Here is a 23,587-nt window from a genome sequence, read left to right on the forward strand (position 1 = left end):
CACCTGGGCTAACAACTTTTGCCATTTTTTTTTTTTTTTTTTTTTTCGGCTTTATCTCCCCAAACCCCCCCTGTACACAGTTGTATATCTTAGTTGCCGGTCCTTCTAGTTGTGGGATGTGGGACACCGCCTCAACGTGGCCCGATGAACAGTGCCATGTCCGCCCCAGGATCCGAGCCCTGGGCCGCCACAGTGGAGCGCACGAACTTAACCACTCAGCCATGGAGCCGGCCCCTAGTTTCTTATTTTCTTTTTCTTCCCTTCATCATTTTCTTCCCTTTCTATGCTTTTCCAGAAAATGTCTTTTTTTAAAGCAGTTCTTCACAGGTAGTTTTGCTGGATATAGATGTCTAATTTGGTAATTATTCTTTCGGGTGCTGTTCCACTGTATTCTGACTTCCATTGCTGAAGTTGAGAAGTCACCCTGAAGTCTAATTCGGGTTCCTTTATAGTTAAAATGTCTCTTTTCCTTGACTGCTTTTAATTCTATTTTGCTTTTTTCTTTTAAATTTTTTTCATTAATGTTACAACATAGTATCTAGATTTGGGTTTCCTTTTTGTTTTTCATACTTGGAATTTTTTTATGTTCTTGGTCTGAGAAATTGGCATCTCGAAAAATGTGGGAAATTTGCTGTCAGTAGGTCTTTGGTTATTCTTTATTATTCTCTCCATTTTTTCCTTCTGGAATTCTGATTAGATGTATGTTAGACCTTCTTATTCCGTCCACCGTTAAACTTTTTTTTTTAATTCAAGTACAAAACACATAGGAAAAATACGTAAATGCTAAGTATTTAGCCCAGTAAATTATCACAAAGTGAAGCTATTCATGTAATGACCACCTACATGGTGAAGAATATAAAGCATTAGGTATTCCAGAAGCTACCTCATCCTGACTTCTCGCATCCTGAGTTTTTCTGTTTTTGATACCCTAGTTTCTCTGTTTTTGAACTTTATATAAATGGAGTCATACTGTATGGTCTTTTGTTCATTTGTTGATTGTTATTGTTTGTATTTAACTTCTTTTGCTGAACAGAATCTTACTTGTATATTTGTAAAATTCATCCATGTTGGATGCAACTATAATTTGTTCATTTTCTTTGCTGTGTAGTATTCTATTGTATGAATATAATACAATTGATTGATGTGTTTTACTGTGGGTGAAAATTTGCAATTTGATTTCCAGTTTGGAGAGCATTCCTTTCCGTGTCTTTGTGTAGATAAGTGCATTCACTTCGTGGGGTATATTCTTAGAGGTAAAATTGTTTGGTCGTAGGATACGTATTTGTTTATTTTAGAGATAGTGCCAGATAGTTTCCTGAAGTGATTGTAAGAATTTACATTCCCACCAGTAGCATATAAGAGTTGCTATTGCTCCTTATCTTTGCCAACAATTGGTATTGTTAATCTTTGATTTTGGCAGGTTTCATAGTGTCATCTTATTATGGTTTCAAATGCCTTTAGCTGTTAATGCTGCTGAGGTTGAGCATCTCTTCATATGTTTATTGGATATACTTTTTTGTGAAGTGCCTATTAAATTTCTTTTCTGATTTTTCTATTGGGTTGTCCATCTTATTTCATTGTTATTATTGATTTATAGGAGTTTCTTATATCTTCTGCATAAGATCTTCTGCATAATTTATAAGATATATTTTCCTACTCTGTGGTTATATTTTCACTCTCCTAATAGTGTCTGGTTTTTGTTTTTTCTTAAAGATTTTATTTTTACCTTTTTCTCCCCAAAGCCCCCCAGTACATAGTTGTATATTCTTCGTTGTGGGTCCTTCTAGTTCTGTTAATAGTGTCTTTTGATGAACAAAAGTTCTTAATGTTGTCTGATATATTGGTCTTTTCTTTAATTTTTAGTGCTTTCTGCATCCTGGTCAAAAAATCTTTTCCTTTCTCAAGGTTGTGAGAGCATTTTCCTATTTTCTCTTTTATAAAATTTGTTTTATATTTTCCGTTTAGATCTTATAATTCACCTGGATTTGATTTTTGTAATAATATGAAGTAGGAGTCAACTTTGGTTTTTTAGTATGATTTTCTTTTGTATTAACTGAAGTTTTTTCTTGGGAACTTAATTCAGAGTCCCAAACAGCATACAGGCAAAAGAGACATCCTATATAAGGACATTTTAATAGTATATACCCATTTACCAAAGATGTTTTTTGATGAATGCATATGCACTGTAATTGGAATAGAATTTTTTTCCAAGACTGAAACTCTATGTTCATTGAACAACTCTCTTATTCCGCCTTTCCCCAGCCCCTGGCAACGACCATTCTACTTTCTGTTTCTAAGAGTTTGATTATTTTAAATACCTCATATAAGTAGAATCGTGCATTATTTGTCCTTTTTTTACTGGCTTATTTTAGTTAGCATAATGTCCTCAGGGTTCATCCATGTTGTAGCATATGACAGGATTTCCTTCTTTTTTAAGGTTTACTACTATTCTGTTGTCTGTATGTACCATATTTTCTTTATCCATTTACTCATCAGTGGACATTTGGGATCCTTCTACCTCTTGGCTATCGTGAATAATGTTGCAATGAACATGGGGGTGCAAATATCTCTTCCAGATTCTGTTTTCAGTTCTTTTGGATATATAACCTGGAAGTGGGATTGCTGGATCACATGATAATTCTATTTTTAATTTTTTGAGGACTCTCCATGCTGTTTTCCATAGTGGCTGTATGATTTTACATTCAGATTTCTTCACATTTTTGCCAGTACTTCTTTTTTTTCTGTTGTTTTTTTTCCCCCCCGCTAGTGGCCGTTGCAGTAGGTGTGAGGAGGTATCTCATTGTGGTTTTGATTTGCATTTGCTTAATGATTAGTGATGTTGAGTATCTCTTTCTGTGCTTATTGGTCATTTGTGTATCTTTGGAGAAATGTCTGTTCAAGTTCTTTGCCTATTTTTAAATTGTATTGCTTTTTTGTTGTTGATTTGAAGGGGTTCTTTATATATTTTGGATGTTAACTCTTTATCAGATATATGGTTTGTATTTTCTCCCTTTCCATAGGTTACCTTTTCACTCTGTTGGTTGCTTCCTTTGCTGCGCAGAAGTTTTTAAGTTTGATACAGTCATGTTTGTCTATTTTTGCTTTTGTCACCTGTGTTTTTGGTGTCATATTCAAGAAATTATTGCCAAATACAGTGTTACAAAGCTTTCCCCTGTGTTTCTTCCTAGGAGTTTTGTAATTTCAGGTCTTACATTTAGGTCTTCAATCCATTTGAGTCAATTTTTGTATATGGGGTAAGGTAAGAGTCCAACATCATTCTTTTGCATGTGGATATTCTGTTTTCCCAGAAACAATATTTGTTGAAGAAATTATTCTTCTGTTGTTGTGGAGTCTTGGCATGTTTGTCAAAGATCCTTTGGCCGTATATGAGAGAGTTTGTTTCTGGGTTCTCTACTCTGTTCCATTGGTCTATATGTCTGTCTTTATGCCAGTACTGTAATGTTTTAAATATAGTAGCTTTGTAACGTTCTTTGAAATCAGCAAGTGTAAGCCCTCTGGCTTTGTTTTTCTTTCTTAAGATTGTTTTGTCTATTTGGTGTGCTTTGAGATTCCTTTTGAATTTTAAGATCTCTTTTTTCCTGATTTTGTAGAAATGCCATTAGGATTTTGATAGAAATTGCCTTACATCTAGGTCGCTTTGGTTAGTATGGATGATTAGCAGACACTGGTCCCATCCACAACATCCAGAAGACATTTGGTCCATGCCAAAAGGTACTTGACATTTGGTCCTGTCCAAAATGTCCATGAGCATATTTATTTGGTCCCTGCCAAATGGTTTTGAACGGGCCAAATATCAAGGACATTTTGACATGGACAAAATGTCTCCATGGACGTTTTGACAAGACCAAGGATGACCAGATATTATGGACCTTTTGGTGTGGACAAATGTTTCCATGAACATTTTGGACAAGACCTACCTTGAATCTCTAAATCTCACTGAGTTTAACTCAACAGTGGCAGCTTTTCTATGATTAGCAGATATTTGGTCCTGTCCAAAACATCCATCACAGGTTTGGTCCTTGACATTTGGTCCTATTCAGAACGTCCATGAGCATGTTTGGTCCATGCCAAATAGTTTTTGGTCCTTACCAAATATCAAGGACCTTTTGGTGTGGACCCAGTATCTCCACGGACATTTTGAACAGGACCAAATATGATCAGATATCAAGGACCTTTTGGCATGGACCAAATGTCTGATGGACATTTTGGATAGGACCAAATGGTCCTGCAAATATTAAGTACCTTTTGGCATGGGCCCAATGTCTTATAGACGTTCTGGACAGGACCAAATGTCCTGCAAGAGTATGGACATTTTAACAATATTAAATCTTCCAATACGTAAACATGATTTATGTCATCTTTAATTTCTTTCACTGATGTTTTGCAGTCTTCAGTGTACAAGTCTTTCGCCTCCTTGAATAAGTTTGTTCCTAAGTATTTTTATTCTTTTTGGTGCTGTTGTAAATGGGGTTGTTTTATTAATTTCCTTTTCAGATTGTTCGTTGTTAGTGTATAGAAAAACAACTGATTTTTGTGTTTTGATTTTGTAACCTGTGACTTTTCTGTGTTTATTAGTTCTAATGGTTTTTTTTTCTGTGGAATCTTTAGTTTTCTATATGTAAGTTCATGTCATCAACAAATAGAGATAATTTTACTTCTTTCCTTCCAATTTCAATGCCTTTTAATTTCTTTTTTCTTGCCTGCTTGCTCTAGCTGGAACTTTCAAGAAGTGCAAGAGTGGCTGTCCTTGCCTTGCTCCTGATCTTAGAGGGAAAACTTTCAGTTTTTCACCATTGAATGTAATGTTAGCTATGACCATCTCATATATGGCCTTTATTATGTTGAAGGTAGTTTCCTTCCATTCCTAGTTTGTTGAGTGTTTTTGTCATAAAAGGGCGTTGAATTTTGTCAAATGCTTTTTCTACATTAGTTGAGATGATCATGTGGTTTTTGTCCTTCATTCTGTTAATGTGGTATATTAATTGATAGATTTGTGTATGTTGAACCATCCTTGCCTTCCAGAAATAAATCTCACTTGATTATGATGAATAATCCATTTAACGTGTTGTTGAAATGGGTCTTTTAGTATTTTTTTGAGGATTTTTATATCAGTATTCATCAGAGATTTGGTTCTCTAGTTTTATTTTCTTTTAGTATCTTGTCTGATTTTCCTATCAGGGTAAAGCTGTCCTCATAGAGTGAGTTTGGAAGCGTTCCCTCTTTTTCAGTCTTTTCGGAAGAGTTTAAGGATTCATGTTAGTTCTTTAAATGCAGGTAATGTGCCCTAGTGAAGCCATCTGATTTTGGGCTTTTCTTTTTGGGATATTTTTTTGATTACTGATCTAATCTCCTTGCTAGTTATTGGTTTGTTCAAAGTTTTTATTTCTGCATGATTTAGTCTTGGTAGGTTGTATAGTTCTAGAAATTTATCCATTTCTTAGAGGTTATTCAGTTCGTCATTGTGTAATTGTTCATAGTGGTTCTTTACATTCTTTTTATTGCTGTGGCATAGGTTGTAATGTTCTTTAATTTCTGACTTTTGTTGAGTCTTTTTTCCTTGTTAGTCTAGGTAAGGGTTTGTTGATTTTGATGATTTTTTATAAAAACCAACTTAGTTTCCTTAACATTTTTTCTATTCTCCATTCCTTTATTTAAGCTCTAATCTTTATGATTTACTTACTCTGTTAATTTTGGGTTTAGTTTGTGGTTCTTTTTTTGGTTCTTTGAGGTATGAAGTTAGGTTGTTGATTTGAGATCTTTTTTATATTTAATGTAGGCCTTTACTGCTATAAACTTTTCACTTAATACTGTACCATTTGCATTTAGAGTAGTTACTGATAGGGAATTTCTTACTGTTGCCATTTCATTAATTTTTTTCTGTATATCTTATAATTATTTTGTCACCCTTTTCCTCTCTTGCTGCCTTCCTTTGTGTTTCATTGATTTTTTTTCTTTGTAGTGACATGTTTTGATTTCTTTCTTGTTTTGTGTGTCTTCCATAGGTTTTTTCATTGTGGTTACCATGAGGATTACATAAAACATCTTACTGTTCTAACAGTCTGTCTAAACCTGATAACAACTTCACTTCAATTACATACAAAAACTTTACTCCTTTACATCCTTCCCCCCCTTTATATTATCAGTGTCACAAATTACATCTTTTCATATTTTGTATTTATTAACATAGGGGTATAGTGATTTTTAATTCTTTCATCTTTTGCATTCTGTGTGCAAATTAAAAGTGATTTATGCACTCCCATTACAGTATTACAGATTTCTGTATTTGTCTATGTATTTACCTTTACTAGAGAGCTTCATACTTTCATATGCTTGTGTGTTACTGTTTACCATCTTTCATTTCCACTTGAAGGACGCCCTTTAGAAGTTTTTGTAATTCAGGTCTTGTGGTGATGAACTCCCCCAGCTTTTGTTTATCTGGGAAGGTCTTTATTTCTACTTCATTTTTAAAGGATAGCTTTGCTGAAATAGAATTCTTGTTTTGCAGTGTTTTCTTTCAGCACTTTGAATAGAATATCCCACGCCCTTCTGACGTAAATGTTTCTTCTTAGAAATCCATTGATAATCTTATGAGATCTCCTTTGTACATGATGATTCACATTTCTTTTGCTGCTTTCAAGATTCTTTCTGTCTTCGACTTTTGACACTTGTTTATAGTATGTCTCTGTGTGGGCCTCTTTGGGCTCATCCTAGTTGGAGTCCTTTGAGCTTCTTGAATTTGGATCTCCATTTTCTTCCTCAGATTTGGGAAGTTTTCAGCCATTGTTTTTTCAGATGAGCTCTTTGCCCTCTCTGTCTCTTCTTCGGGGACTCCCATATTCTCATGAGTATATTGGTCTGCTTGCTGGTGTTCCATAAGTCCCTTAGGCTTTCTTCACATTCTTCATTCTTTTTTTGTGTTCCTCTGACTTGGTAATTTCAAATGACTTGTCTTTGAGTTTGCCGATTCTTTTTTCTGCTTGATCAAGCCTGCTGTTGATCCCCTCTAATGAACTTTTAAATTTAGTTGTTGTAGTCTTCAGCTCCAAAATTTGTGTTTGGCTCTTTTTTCCAGTCTCTGTCTCATTGGTGATATTCTCATTTTGTTCATGCATTGTTTTCCTGATTGTGTTTAGTTGTCTGTGTTTTTTGTAGCACATTGAGCTTCTTTAGGAGGATTAATTTGAATTATTTTTATGGTAATTCATGTATTTCCATTTCATTACAGTCTGTTTGTGGAGATTTATTTTGTTCGTTTGGGCCATGTTTCACTGTTTCTTTGTGTGCCTTGTGTTTTTAACTGTGATCTTTGCTTTTGAAAAGATATCCGCCTCTTTCAGTCTTTATAGACTGGTTTTGTGAGGGCAAAACCTTCACCAGTAAGCCCAGCTAGAAATTTTGGAGGTCTCTCAAACCTTTTATGGAGATGTATCTTCTCAGGGCTTGTGTGTAATTTTTCATGTAGAGGGATCTTATGCCCTCTGCTTCTGTGGCACTGCAGGTTGTCTGGTGCTTCAAGGAAGGTTCTGAGCTCTGTTGTTCTCTTCAGCTCCCAGGTATTCAAGATGTGCCAGTTTCATCGATGTTCAGAGTCAAGTGAGACGAAACCAGTTCCTTTGGTAGCTCTCGTCTGCCTGTAAGAAGGAGTGTTAGACACACATTCCACTCTTCCTTCCCAAAGGAGAAGCCATGAGTTGGGCTTTTCCTCCCAACCTTGAGTTGTGCTGGCTTGGGAGAGGTGCTGATGTGATTAAAATGAAACAGCTTTTCTTATTCCTTATAATTTGGCTGTATGTGGCTTTGAACTTTCCTGAGTTACTGTGTTCTTAACTTGTTTTTGGAATTCTCATAAAGGCTTTTTAACTGTATATTGTTAAGTCCGTGTTTCTGTGGGGGAATAAGTTGAGGGTTCCTATTCTGCCATCTTACTGTCATCACTCTCCTTCCATATGAATTTTATCTACCATCTTTTATTGAAAAGACTGTTTTTCCCCCATTGTTGTTCAGTGTGCCATTAATCATAAACTAAAAGTTCATATATGCATAGATCTAATTCTGGACTCTTTATTTCCCTCCATTGGTCTATTTGTACTTTTCTAAGTACCAAACTGTTTTAATTTGCTGTGGCTTTATAATGGAATATCTTTTTTCATCCTTTCACATTCAGTCTGTGTGTCTCCTTCTGAAGTGAGTCTCTTGTAGGTGACATATACATAGGTCTTGTTTTTTTTTTTTTTAACCTATTCAGCCGCTCTGTCTTTTGATTGGCCAATTTAGTCCATTTACATTTAAAGGAATTATTGAGAGGTACATACTTCCTGTCAGTTTTAAATTGTTTTCTGGCTGTTTTTGTAGTTCTCTGTTCCTTTCTTCTTTTCTCGCTCTCTTCCCTTGTGGTTTGACAGTTTTCTTTAGTGTTATGTTTATGTTACTTTCTCATTTTCTTTTGTATATTTACTGTAAATTTTTTCTTTATAGTTAAGATTCACATATAATATCCTCTCTCTATATATAAAACTGTCTCTTTTAAGTTGATAGCAACTTAAGTTTGAACACATTCCAAAGCTTTACATTTTTACACACCCTCTTTTTATATTTTTGATGACACATTTTACATCTTTTTGTTTTATACATTCCTTAAGTAATTATTGTAATTTTACTGTTTTTGTCTTCTGATCCTTGTACTTTATAAGTGATTAATCCACTACTTTTACTATACATTTACCTTTTCCAATGAGAGTGTTACTTTTGTATGTTTTCTTATTATTACTTAGTGTCTTTTCAGTGTAGAGAAGTCCCTTTAACATTTCCTGTGAGGCTGGTTTAGTGGTGATGAACTCTTTTAGTGTTTACTTATCTGGGAAAGTGTGAATCTTTCCTTCAATTCTGAATGATAACCTTGCTGGGTAGAGAATTCCTGGTTGGAAACTTTTTCCTTTTAGCACTTCAAATGTATCATGCCACTCCCTTCTGGCTTGTAAAGTTTCTGCTGAAAAATCCGTTGATACTCTTGTGAGGTTTCCCTTGTATGTAGTAAGTTGCTTTCCCCTAGCTGTTTTTAAGATTCTTTATCCTTAACTTTTACCATTTTAATTATGAAGTGTCTTAGTGTGGCTCTTTTTGGGTTTCTCTTATTTGGAACTCTCCAGGCTTCCTGGACCTGGATGTCTGTTTTCTTTTCCAAATTAGGAAGTTTTCACCCATTATTTCTTCAAGTAATTCTTCTGGCCCTTCCTCTCTCACTTCTCTTTCTGAGATTCCTATAATTTGGAATTTAGTAGGCTTGATGTTGTTTCAGAGATCCCTTAAGGTATCCTCACTTGTTAAAATTCTTTTCTCATTTTGCCGCTCTGTCTGTGTGAAGTCTATTGCTTTGTTTTCCAGTTTGCTGATTTGTGCTTCTACTTCGTCTATTCTGCTGCTGAACACTCTAGTGTATTTTTCAGTTCAGTTATAACTTCTGTTTGGTACTTACTTATATTTTCTATCTCATGTTGAAGTTCTCAGTGTGTTCATCTATTCTTCTCCTGACTTCAGTGAGCATCTTTATCACTGTTACTTTGAACCCTATCAGGTAGGTTGCTTATCTTTGTTTTGTTAAGGTCTTTTTCCTGACATTTTTCTTGTTCTTTGGTTTGGAATGTAGTCCTTTGTCTCCTTATTTTATCTGACTCTCTTTGTTTTTCTATATGTATTAGGCAGAACAGCTGCCTCTCCCAGTCTTGAAGGAGTGGTCTTGTCTAGTGGATGATCCATGGGTCCCAGAAGCACAATCTCCCCTGGCCTCCAAAGCCAGGAGCTCAAGGGGTATCCCTCATGTAGGCTGTGTGCACTCACTGACTGTGGCAGGGCTGTGGCTGCACTGTGGGGTGGGTGGGCTTGGGCCACACTCCCAGCCTGGTTGTGGCTCAGCTGCTGTGGAGGATGGGCAGGGCATGGAGCATGACCAGTGGTGTTAGCAGGCTAGAGGGAGGGCAGCAAAAATGGTGCCTGCCAGCGCTTCCATCCTCAGAGAATGTCGTTGCAGATTCCTGCCTCTCTAGCAGCCACTAGGATTAGTAAGTGGGTCTCCCTTACTTATGGTCTAGGTACTTTTCAAACTTGCTTTTGCGCTGGGTCTCAGGGCAAGTGGGTCTTCCTCACTGATGGTCTAAGTTCTTTTCAAATTGTTGCTTTCACTCTAGATCTCAGGGCAAGTGAGTTTGCGTACAAGCTCTTTAAGAGAGGATTCTCCATTCCCTGCAGTTCTGTAGTTCCCTGGGACTTAATCCCTGTTGACTTTCAAAACCAGACATTTTGGGGGCTCATCTCTCCAGTGCAGGATCCGAGGGTTGGAGTGCCTGATGTGGGGCACAGTCCCCTCAGTCTTCAAGGGCAAGTCCGTATTTTTGGGATCCCTTCCCGATTGTGGGTCACCATGCCTGGAGTGGGGTCCAGGTGAGACCATGTCTCTGCCTGTCCTACCTATCTTGATGTCTCTCTCTTTATCTTTTGTTGTGGAAGCAATGTTCATCTAGTTCTCAGGCCCTTTTCAGAGGAAAATTATTCCATATGTAGCTGTAAGTTTATTGTGTCTGTGGGAAGAGGCAAGTTCAGGGTCTTCCTATACCACCATCTTGAAGCCCTTTCCTCGCTGTGGCTTTATAATGAATCTTGGTATCCAATAGAGTATGTTGTCTTGTTCCTACTTCAAGAACATTTTGCCTGTTCTTGACCCTTTGTTGCGGTATAACTTTTCAAACCAACACATTGATTTCCAACAAAAAGCAAGTTGCCAAGAGTTTGATTGAAGTTATATTGAATTTATAGGTAAATTTGGGGCAAACTGATATCTTACAATTATTGTATATTCCTGTCAATGAACATGATATGTCTTTGCATTTATTATTTTTAATTTCACAATATTTTGTAATTTCATATGTAGAGTTAATGTACAACTTTTCTTAAAATTTTTTGTAAGTATTTGATATTTTGGTACTGTTGATAATGTTATCTTTTTAAGTTTTTGGTTTTTAACTATTGCTGGTATAAAAAATACGGTTGATTTTAGCTTTTTTTTCTTTAAGTTAGGAAGATTGACCGTGAGCTAACATATGTTGCCAGTCTTCCTCTTTTTGCTTGAAGAAGATTAACGCTGAGCCAACATCCATGCCAGTCTTCCTCTGTTTTGTATGTGGGATGCCATCTCAGCATGGCTTGCTGAGCAGTGCATAGGTCCATGGCCAAGATCTGAACCGGTGAACCCTGAGCTGTCACAGTGGAGCAAACTTAATCACTGTGCCACCATGCTGGCCCCAATTTTAGAATATTTTTAAACTAGCAACCTTGTTATGCACTTATTAATTCTAGTAATTCAACTATAGATTGTTTCGGATTTTCTATGTACAATAGGCGTATCTTCTGTGAATTATGACAGTTTCATTTCTTTATTCTCAACCCTTATCCCTCTTGCTGCTTTTTCTTGTTTTATTGCTCGGGCTAGTACCTCAGATGTCATGTTTAATGGAAATGGTAACAGGAGATTGCTTTTTCTAGTTGCTGGTCTCACAGGGAAGGTTTTTCCTCTTTACCATTTGGTTTCATATTTGCAAAAGTAGCTTTCATAGATGCTTTTCATCAGATTAAGGAAATTCTCTTCTATTCCAAGTTTTCTGAGAGTTTTCTATCTTATATGAATATTGAATTTAGATAGCTCTTTATTAAGAGGTTTAATTGACATATCATAAACTGCATACATTTAAAGCATACAATTTGATAAGTTTTAACAGATGTATTGTCCCTTGAAACTGTTTCCATAGTCAAGATAATGGACATAGTCCATCATATCCAAAAATATCCTTATTCCCATTTTTATTTTCTCTCTCTTGTCCCTACTCACCCCCACATCCACAGGAAACCATTGACCTTCTTTCAGTTTTGTGCATTTGTTTATATTTTCTAGAATTATATATGAATGAGATTATGTAGTCAAATCATATGTATCCTTTATCTGGTCTGATTTCTTTCACTTAGCATAGTTGTTTGAGATTCACTCATGTTTGGAGTATCAATAATTCTTTTTATTGCTGAGTTGTATTCTGTTATAGAGATATAACACAGTTTCTTTATATTTCATCTTTGGATAGACATTTGGGTTGTTTCTAATTAGGAACTATTATAAATAAAGCTGTTTTGAATATTTGTGTAAATGTCTTTGTATGGACATATACTTTTATCTCTCTTGGGTGAACACCTAGGACTGGAATGAGTAGGTTATATTAGAGGTATAAGTTTAACTTTTTAAAAAACTACCAAACTATTTTCCAAAGTGGTTGTATCATTTTACATTTCTGTAAGCAGTGCCTGAGAGTTTCACTTGTTCTGTATTCTTTACAACTCTTGCTAAGTTCAGTCTTTCTCATTTTAGACATTCTAATAGGTATATAGTGGAATCTGTTGTGTTATTAACTTTCATTCCCCAATTGTCTAATGATGTCGAACATAGATTTTTGGTGAGGAAGATTGGCCCTGTGCTAACATCTGTTGCTAGTCTTCCTCTTTTTGCTTGAGGAAGATTGTCACTGAGTTAACATCTCTGCCAATCTTCCCCTGTTTTATGTGGGACACCACCAGCGTAGCTTAACGAGCGGTGCGAGGTCCATGCCTGGGATCCAAACCTGCAAACTCTGGGCCACTCAAGGGAGCTTGCGAACATAACCACTATACCACTAGGCCAGCCCCTGAACGTAATTTTTTTGTGCACTTTACCACCTTTATATCTTTGGTGAATTGTCTGTTGAAATCTTTTGTCTGTTGTTTTATTGAGATTTTTATTTCTTATTATTGAGTTTTGAGGGACTTTAAAAATATGTTCTGGATATTTTTAAGGTATGTGATTTATAATTTTTTTCCCCAGTTGATGGCTTGTCTTTTCATTTTCTTACTAGTGCCTTTCAAAAAGAAGCTCTTAATATTGAGGAAGCTTATTTTATCAAATTCCTTTTTTTCCTTATGGATCAATGTGTCTAAAATTTTTCTTTATCCAAAAGTCACGAAGATATTTTCTTAGAAGTTTTATAATTTTATGTTTTATGTTTAGATTGATGATCATTGTGTTAATTTTTTTATAATGTATGAGGTATTGCTTGAAGTTGATATTTGCATATGGCTCTGCAGCCTTCCACACTGTCCTTTCTCCACTGAATTTTCTTTGCACCATTATCATAAATCATTTGACCATGTGTGTTTTCATCTATTCCTGGTCAGTACCTGTTTTCTTCCAGTGATTTATTGTTATACCTTTACCACACTGTCTTGATTACTCTGGCTTTCTAGTGACTCTTGAAGCCAGGTAGTATAAGTCCTTTGTTATTTTTCAAAGTTCTTTAAGATATTTTGGGTCGTCAGTATTTCCACATGAATTTGATAATCAAATTGTCGCTTTCTACCAAAAATCCTGCTGGGATTTATTTGACTCTATACTTACATCAATTTAGGGAGAACTGACAACAATATTAAATCTTCTAATTCATGAACACAGTATATCTCATCTCCCCTCATTTAGGACTTTAATTTTACTCAACAGTGTTTTATAATTTTCAGCATATGTACACAACATCTTGTGAGATTTATCCCTAAGTAGTCCATATTTTTTTTATTCTAAGTGGTATTATTTTTCAAATTTCAATTTCTGATGATTTGTTGCTAGAATATAGACATACAACTGAGTTTTATATGTTGACTTTTGTATCCTGCAACCTTGCTAAACTCACTAATTCTAGTAACTTTTTAAAAATGTAACCTATCAAGTAGATTATCCTTAGATGATCATGTCATCTGTGAATATAGAGACAATTTTACTTCTTTTCCCATGTGGACTCCTTTTATTTCTTTTTCTTATTGCACTTACTAGAACTTTCACTGTAGTGTTGATTAGAAGTGGTAAGAGTAAACAACCTTCCCTTGTTTTGATCTTTGAGGTAATCACTTGATCTTTCACTGTTAAGGATGATGTTAGGTGTATTTCATAGATGCTCTTTTATCAGGTTGAGTTAATTCCCTTCTATTCCTATTCTTATACTTATCAAGAATAGATATTGGATTTTGTCAAGTGACTTTTCTGCTTCTTTTGAGAGGATTATATTGGTTTTTTTTTGTTTCTTAATATGGTGAATTTCATTTTTCAAATGTTAAGACTAGCCTTGCATTCCAGAGATAAACCTCATGTGGTCATATATTGATATATATCTATATATTTTTCTATATTATTGTATTTAGCTTGCTAAAATTCTAAGGTTTTTTTCTGTTTTTTAACAGATACGTTCATGAGAGATATTGGTCTTTAGTTTTTTCTTGTACTGTCTTTTGTTTGGTCATCTTAATGCTGACCTGCTCCAGTAACTTGGGAAGTATTTTGTCCTCTTCAATTTTCTGAAAGAGTTTGGGTAGAAGTGGCAATATTTGTTCCTTATGTATTTGGGATTATTCACTAATAAAGCCATCTGGTCCTGGAGTTTTCTTTGTAGGAACTTTATAACTACAAATTTGATTCTTAAAATGAATATATGGTTATTCAGGTTATGTCCTTCTGCTTTCATGAGCAGTGGTATTTTATCCTTTTCAAGAATCTCATCGTTTCATCTGTGTTGCTGAATTTCCTGGTATAAGTTCATAATACTTCCTTATTGTCCTTTTAACATCTATGGAATCTGTACTGCTATCACCTCCATCACTCCTCATGTTGGTAGTTTGTATCCTCTCTCTCTCTTTTTCTGTTTTTCCTTATTGGTCAGGGTAGAGATTTAATCAATTTTAGTGATCTTCTCTAAGAACTAACTTTTGGTTTCAATGATTTTCTCTATTTTCCTGTTTTCTCTTTCTGATCTCCATTTTTTTCTTCTGTTTACTATGGTAAGTTTCATTGCTCTCTTTTTTCTAGTTTCTTAAGGTACAGGCTGACATTGATTTGAGACTTTTATCCTTTGTAATACAGGCATTTAGTGAGTATTCCATTAGGTACATTTCACAAATTTTGATATGCTGAACTTTCTTTTCCCTTTTACTCAAAATACTTTCTAATTTCCACTGTAATTTCTTCTTTAATTCATCATTTATTGAGAAGTGTGTCATTTAGTTTCCAAATATTTGGGAATATTTGAACATTTGAGTTGTTTTCCAGTTTGGAGCTGTTACAAAGGAAGTTATTTTAATCATATGTGTAATGTCTTTGTATGGACTGATTTCTAATTATTAATTTGTAGTTAAATCCATCTCAATCAAGAAGTGTACTTTGTGTTATTTGAATCCTTTTAATTTTGATGAGACTTGTCTTCTGACCCAGAATACAGTCTTTTTTGGTAAATGTGTCTTATGCTCTTGAAAAGAGTATGTACTCTTCTTTTGCTTGTAGAGTGTTCTATAAATGTCAGTTATGTCAAGGTGGCTAATACCAACGTTCAAGCCTTTTATATTCTTATTGATTTTCTGATTACTTATTCTATCAATTCTTGAAAGAGGTATGTTGAAATCTAATGTTTTTGGATTGTCTGTATCTCCATTCAGTTCTATCAATTATTGCTTCATGTATTTTGGAGATCTGTTATTAGGTGCATAAACATTCAGGATTTAGTATTTCTATTCATGGCTTGGCCTATTTATCATTGTTAAATGACCCTCCTTAGTGCCATTAATATTCTTTGCTTTTGAAATTTGCTATTTATATAGCAAATCTACCTTTCTCATTATTAGAGTTACTGTGATATGTCTTTGCTCCATTCTATTTTTAATCTATCAGTGTCCTTATCTTTGCAGTTGGTTTCTTATAGGCAGTTTGTAGATGACTTTTCCTTTTTTATCCAATCTGGCAAAGTCTCCTTTTAATTGGGCTGTTTATATGATTTACATTTAATGTGATTATTGATATATAGGTAGTTGGGTTTAAATTTTGTATCTTACTCTTTGTTTTCTATTTGTCCTGTTTTTTTTTCTTTTTTTCTTCTTTTGGAAGAACTGAGTATTTTTATGATTCCACTTTATCTCCTTTTTTGATTTGTTAGCTATGCTTCTTTGTTTTATTGTTTTAGTGGCTGCTTTAGGTCTTATAGTAGATATCTTAAACTTTATCACAGTGTACCATCAAGTAATATTGTACCCACTTCAAATATAGTATGAGAATCTTACATTATACTTTTGTTTGCTTCTCCCGGAATTTTGGGTATTTTTTTCATGTGTTTTATTCCTGTATATGTTATAAACTTCATGATATATTAATATTCTTCCCTTAATAGTCAGTTATCTTTAAAAAGATTTTAAAACAAAGAAAAAATATGTTATATTTACTTACATATTTATAATTTCTAATCCTTCAATCCTTTGTGTAGATCCATATTACTGTCTGGTATCGTTTTCCTTTTACGTGAAGGGTTTAAAAAATATTTTGTATTGTGCTAGTCTGTTAGTGTAGGGGTCTGGGAAATTGTCCTGTAAAAGGCCAGAAGTAAATATTTTAAGCTTTGTAGGCAGTGTGATTCTGTCACAGCTACAGTCACGTGCTGAGTAACGATGCTTCTGTGAGTGACAGACTGCATGTATACAACAGTGCTCCCGTAAGATTAGTACCATGTAGCCTAGGTGTGCAGTAGGCTGTGCCATCTAGGCTTGTGTAAGAACAGTGTATGATGTTTGCACAATGATGAAATCGCCCAACAAAGCATTTCTGAGAGTCTGTGCCCCTCCTTAAACGACATGTGACTGGTACTCAAATCTGCCGTTATCTCAAGAAAGCAGCCTTGGGCAATCTGTAAATAATTGAGTGTAGCTGTGTTTCATTTAAACTCTTATTACAAAAATAGATAGTCATAATTAGGTGAGAGTTGTGCTTTCCTGACTGCTGTGCTCTTGAATAATCTTTTCAGCTTTCTTGTTTCTGAAGAAGTCTATTTTACCTTTGATTTAGAAAGATATTTCTGTGGGTATAGAATTCTAGTCTGACAGGTTTTTTCCTTTCACTACTTTAAAGATGTTGCTCCACTGGTTTCTGGCAAGAAGTCCTCTATTCTTATCTTTGTCACTGGTTTTATATAATTTGAGAATGCTGTATTTGCTTATTCTTATTGTTGATTTAGTATTTTACTTTAAGAATGTATCACAATTTCTATTATTGGTTATTTGGGTTGTTTGAAGTATTTGGCTGAGATGAATCACACTGCTATGAATGTTCTAGTACACATCGGTAGGTGCTCTTTGGCAGACATTTATTTTTAGTGGAATTGCTGGGTCATATTAGAGGCATATGATCAGCTTTAGTAGATATTGATGCATGGTTTTTCAAAGTCTTTGTACAGTTTGACACTTTCGTCAACAGTGTTTGAGCGTGCCAGTTGCTCTGCATCCTCATCAGCATTTGATATTATCAAGTCTCTTTCGTTTTGGTCATTCTGGCAGTGTGTAGTGATATTTACTTAGGATTTTAATTTGTATTTTTTTGATGACTAATGAATCTGAACACCTTTTTGTGTATACAAAGTTTTAAAACATAGGAGCATACCTTCCATCATTTATGGGTGCATAAAAACATACGCAGAAATGCTAAATACCCAATTTTGGTAGTTTCTACTTCTAGGGACAGAGGGAGAGGGGGCAGATTTGTTGAGCAGGAGCCTTCACAGAAAGCCTCAACTTACAACGTTATTGCTAAACCAGAAGTGGGTATGGGAATATCTGAAATGTTTTATTTCTTTTTTTAAAAAATTACTTTATTGAGGTCATATTGGCTTATAGCATTGTGTAAATTTTAAGGTGTATACATTATTATGTTTCAGTCTCTGTATAGACTGCATCTTGTTCACCCCAATAGGCTAGTTTTTATGCATCACCATACATGTGTAAGTCCCTCCCCCAGCCCTTTCCCCTCTGGAAACCACTCATCTGTTCTCCTTATGCTTGTGTTTATTTTCCACATATGAGTGAAATTATATGCTGTTTGTCTTTCTCTGTTTGGCTTATTTCGTTTAGCATAATACCCTCAAGGTCTTTCCTTGTTGTCTCAAATGGCATGATTTTGTCTTTTTTATGGCTGAGTAATATTTCATTGTATAAATATATACACCACATCTTCTTTATCCAGTCATCAGTTGATGGGCACTTGGGTTGCTTCCACGTCTTGGCTACTGTAAGTAATGCTACAGTGAACATAGGGAAGCATGAATCTCTTTGAATTGTTGATTTCCTGTTCTTTGGATAAATACCCAGTAGTAGGATGGCTGGATCACATGGTATTTCTATTTTTAATTTTTTGAGAAATCTCCATTGCTGTTTTCCATGGTGGCTGCACCAGTTTGCATTCCCACCAGCAGTGTATGAAGGTTCCCTTTCCTCCACATCCTTTCCAACATTTGTTATTTCTTGTTTTTTCAGTAGTAGCCACTCTGACAAGTGTAAGGTGATATCTCATTGTAGTTTTGATTTGCATTTCTCTAACAATTAGTGATGTTGAACATCCTTTCATGTCCTTGTTGGCCATCTGTATATCTTTTTGGAAAAATATCTGTTTATATCCCATGTTCATGTTTTGATCAGGTTGTTTGTTCTTTTGTTGTTGGATTGTATGAATTCTTTATATATTTGGGGAAATAACCCCTTGTAAGATATATGATTTGCAGATATTTTCTCCTAGTTATTGTGTTGTCTTTTCATTTTGTTGATGGTTTCCTTTGCCTTGCAGAAGCTTTTTAGTCTGATGTAGTCCCATTTGCTTATTTTTTTCTTTTGTTTCCCTTGCCTGAGTAGACATGGTATTTGAAAAGATGTTGCTAAGACTGATGTCAAAGAGTGTACTGCCTATATTTTCTTCTAGGAGTTTTATGGTTTCAGGTCTTGCCTTCAAGTCTTTGACCCATTTTGAGTAAATTTTTGTGTACTGTGTAACATAATTTTCTTTCATTCTTTTTTTTTTAAAGTTTTTAAAAATTTTTCCTTCTTCTCCCCAAAGCCTGCCAGGATGTAGTTGTACATATCTTTTTTAGTTGTGGGTCCTTCTAGTTGTGGCATGTGGGACATCGCCTCAGCATGGCTTGAGGAGTGGTGCTAGGTCTGCACCTTGGATCTGAACCGGCAAAACCCTGGGCCGCTGAAGCAGAGCACACAAACTTAACCACTCGCTCACAGGGCTGGCCCCTCTACTTTCATTCTGTTGCACGTGGCTGTCCAGTTTCCCCAGCATCCTTTATTGAAGACACGTTCCTTTCTCCATTGTATGTTCTTGGCTCCTTTGTCTAAGATTAGCTGTCTCTAGATAAAGTGGTTTTATTTGTGGGCCTTCAGCTCTGTTCCATTGATCTGTGTGTCTGTTTTTGTGCCAGTGCCATCCTGTTTCAGTTACTATAGCTTTGTAGTATATTTTGAAGTCAGGGATTGTGATACCTCCACCTTTGTTCTTTTTTCTCAGGATTGCTTTTGCTTTTTGGGCTCTTTGGTTGTTCCACATAAATTTTAGGATTCTTTCTTCTACTTCTGTGAAGAATGTCATTGGGATTCTGATTGGGATTGCATTGAAGCTGTAGATTGTTTTAGGTAACATGGACAATTTAACTGTGTTTATTCTTTGAATCTGTGAGCATGGAATATTTTTCCATTTCTTTATGTATTCTTCAATTTCTTTCAATAATGTCTTGTAGTTTTCAGTTTATAGATCTTTCACCTCCTTGGTTAAATTTATTCCTAGATATTTTATTCTTTATGTTGCCACTGTAAATTGGGATTATATTCTTGATTTCTCTTTATGGTAGTTTGTTAGTATATAAAAATGCAACTGATATTTGTATTTTGATTTTGTACCCTGCAACTTTGCTGTAGTTTTCTGATGGATTCTATAGGGTTTTCTATATATAGAATCATGTCATCTGCAAGCAGTGAGAGTTTTACTTCTTCCTTTCCAATTTGAATCCCTTTTATTTCTTTTGCTTGCCTAATTGCTCTGGCCAAAACCTCCAGTACTATGTTGAATAAGAGTGGGAAGAGTGGGCATTGTTGTCTTGTTCCTGTTCTCAGAGGAATGACTCTCAGTTTTTCACTGTTAAACTATGATGTTGGCCATGGGTTTGTCTTATATAGCCTTTATTATGTTGAGGTACTTCCCTTCTATAGCAATTTTATTGAGTGTTTTTGCCATAAATTGATGTTGGATCTTGTTAAATGCTTTCTCTACATCTGTTCAGACGACCCTGTGGTTTTTATTCCTCATTTTGTTAGTGTGGTGTATCACACTGCTTGATTTGCGGATGTTGAACCATCCCTGCATCCCTGGTATAAATCCCACTTGATCATGGTGTATGATCCTTTTAATGTATTCTTGTATTTGATTTGCTAATATTTTGTTGAGGATTTTTGTGTCTATGTTGATCAGTGATATTGCTCTGTAATTTTCCTTTTTTATGTTGTCCTTGTCTGGTTCTGGTATCAGGGTGATGTTGACCTCATAGAATGAGTTAGGAAGTGTTCTGTCTTCTTCAATATTTTGGAATAGTTTGAGAAGGATGATATTAAATCTTGGAATAGTTTGAAAAGGATAGTATTAAATTAAACAGTGTTTAGTAGAATGCACCAGAGAAGTCATCTGGTGCTGGACTTTTGTTTTTGGCAGGTTTTTGATTGCTATCTCAATCTCTTTACTTGTGATTGGTCTATTCATATTCTCTATTTCTTCTTGATTTAGTTTCGGGAGGTTGTATGGTTGTAAGCATTTATCCGTTTCTTCTAGGTTATCCAGTTGGTTGGCATATGGCTTTTCATAGTATTCTCTTATAATCCTCTGTATTTCTGTGGTATCTGTTGTAGTGTCTCCTCTTTCATTTCTAATTTTATTTATTTAAGTCATCTCTCTTTTTTTCTTAGTGAATCTGGCTAAGGATTTGTCAATTTTGTTTATCTTCTCAAAGAACCAGCTCTTAGTTTCATTAATGCATTCTATTGTGTTTTTAGTTTCTATACCATTTATTTCTGCTCTGATTTTTATTTCCCTCCTACTGACTTTGGGCTTTATTCTTCTTTTTCTAGTTCTTTAAGGTATAGTTTAAGATTACTTATTTGAAATAAAATATTTTATTTCTTTTTAAAAAAATTATTCTGGTAAAATGTGCATAACATAACATTTGCCATTCCCACCATTTTTAAGAGTACAGTTCAGTGACATTAAGTGCATTCACACTGTTGTACAAGCATCACCACAACTAAAAATTTTTTTTGAGAGATCAGTTTAAATGCTGAAATCAATTCAGCATCCCATAGTTTTCTTAAACATTCTCAGAGAAGAAAATTCTATAATGTTTTTATAATACAAGTATAAATTCACATCCAGAAAACATAAAAATTAGGCTTTGAATAGTTTGGACAAGCTTCCTAAGGGAGAATTTTTCTTGCCAAAGTTGTTAGAAATTTATAATTTTGAAGAACTTTGTATCTGAAGGTACATTAATTTCAAACTTCAAAGTAATGAGTCATATTAATTCAACAGTTAATTCTTGCATATTTCTATATGTATTGTACTGTTTAGATTCATGGTATGGGTATGTCATAAATAATTGAAATAAATGATTTTTAGTTGCTTTTGCCTAAACCATTTTATGAAATAGTAGCAGTGTTTTTCAAAGCCATGTGTTTAAATGTTCAATAATGTTATCTGTGCCTTCATTTTCTTCTTTAGATTATGACTGTACCCAATGACCCATATACTTTTCTCTCTTGTGGTGAAGATGGAACTGTTCGGTGGTTTGATACACGCATCAAAACTAGCTGTACAAAAGAAGATTGCAAAGATGTAAGTTTCTGTACAAATCATGCAAAAAAATTAACATTATAATTAAAATTGGATAGTAAGTTATCTCTGGGTTATGAGATTATGGATGAATTTAAAAATATTTATTTTCGTAAAATTTCCAATAAGCATATATTTTATAATCAAAAAATATATATGTATTTTTTTTCTTTGATAGCCACAAATTCTTTTTTTTTTCATTGTGGTAACAGTGATTTATAACATTACATAAATTTCAGGAATACATCATTATATATTTTGATTTATGTGTAGATTACAACGTTCACCATCCAAAGACTCGTTACAACCCATCACCACACACATGTGCCTGATCACCCCTTTTCCCGTCTTGTAACGACCAATCCAATCTTTGTTTCTGTGTGTGTTTGTCATTATTTTTATCTTCTGTTTATGAGTGAAATCATACGATATTTGACCTTCTCCCTTTGACTTATTTCACTTAGCATAATACCCTCAAGGTCCATCCATGTTGTCACAAATGGCCAGATTTCCTCATTTCTTATGGCTGAGTAGTATTCCATTCTGTATGTATACCACATCTTCTTTATCCATTCGTCCCTTGATGGGTACCTACGTTGCTTCCAATCTTGGCTATTGTGAATAATGCTGCAGTGAACATAAAGATGCACATATCTTTACGCATTCATGTTTTCATGATCTTTGGTAAATACCCAGCAGTGGAATAGCTGAATCATGTGGTAGATCTTTTTTCAATTTTTCAAGGAATCGCCATACTGTTTTCTGTAGTGGCTGCACCATTGAAAATATTTTTTAATTAAAGTTCACTAATAAGCAATCTAATAGTGAAGTTATAGAATTTATATTTTAATTATGCATTTCAAATATATTTATGAAAATTTGCATAATTGTTCAGTATCTACTCTAGCATTATAAAAACCTGAAGCATTTTTCAGTATTCCCCATTTATTTGTGGATACAATTTTAGGTTATCAATAACAGTGATGAAAGCATGTAGTAGTGGAGTGTCCTTTTTTTTCCCTCAGCCTTTAAACCAAGAGTTGTATGTTATCTTTTTTTTAAAATGAGATACCATTCTATCAATATGTTCATTCAGATTTAGCTCACTTCTCTCAGAGTTTCACTATCAATTTTTATTTTTTTTCAATTCTATTTTAAACTTGAAAAAGGCCAGAGAAATGATTCAGTGTAATGACCCCAGACAACTAACCTCAAATATTATTTAGAGACAGTAGCTTTTTTCTCGGATCATTTTAAAGTAGTAAATGAAATAAGAAAGTATTGCTAAATACATTTTTACTGACAATCACTGCCCCCGTCCCCACACCCAAAATTACTGGTAATCAAGTTAAGTGCTGCCTAATTAAACTGGTTACTATTGTTAACATTCTTTGGGGAGGGAGGAAAGATTATTTTATATATTGAAACAAGAAAAAGAAAAAAATAGAAGTTAAATCTTTTTAAAATATACAATCTTTTAAGTCAGTTTTTATGTTATCTATATGTATATACATACACAATTAGGAAAATATTGAATTGAAGGCAGAAGTAAGTTTAAAATATTAGATTGCTTATTGAGCGCATTTGTCATACCTGTTTCTTAGTAAATACTAGGTATTAAAATTTGGTTTGCCAAATTCTTTTAAGCTATATTTTAGTGTACAATGTAGTAGGATTTAATTGTGCTTTTATAACCGAAAACCTTGTAAAAATAAAGAAGAAAACAAGGCTGATAATTGAAAATATTGTTAAAATTTTCCTTAATAAAACTTATTTTAATAT

General features: G+C 34.4%; 1 protein-coding gene across 9 annotated transcripts in view; it reads left to right on the top strand.

Annotated features, from left to right (window-relative positions):
* Window positions 1-23,587, top strand: part of DCAF6 (DDB1 and CUL4 associated factor 6) — a 146,937-nt gene that overhangs the window by 33,245 nt on the left and 90,105 nt on the right. For all 9 annotated transcript variants that reach the window (XM_046681511.1, XM_046681516.1, XM_046681517.1 and 6 more), the window contains exon 5: window positions 21,695-21,808. In XM_046681511.1, coding sequence (XP_046537467.1) covers window positions 21,695-21,808 — 114 coding nt within the window. The remainder of the gene's footprint in view (window positions 1-21,694; window positions 21,809-23,587) is intronic.

The sequence above is a fragment of the Equus quagga genome, chromosome 13, assembly GCF_021613505.1.
Source record: "Equus quagga isolate Etosha38 chromosome 13, UCLA_HA_Equagga_1.0, whole genome shotgun sequence".
In the NCBI taxonomy this organism is placed as follows: Eukaryota; Metazoa; Chordata; class Mammalia; order Perissodactyla; family Equidae; genus Equus; species Equus quagga.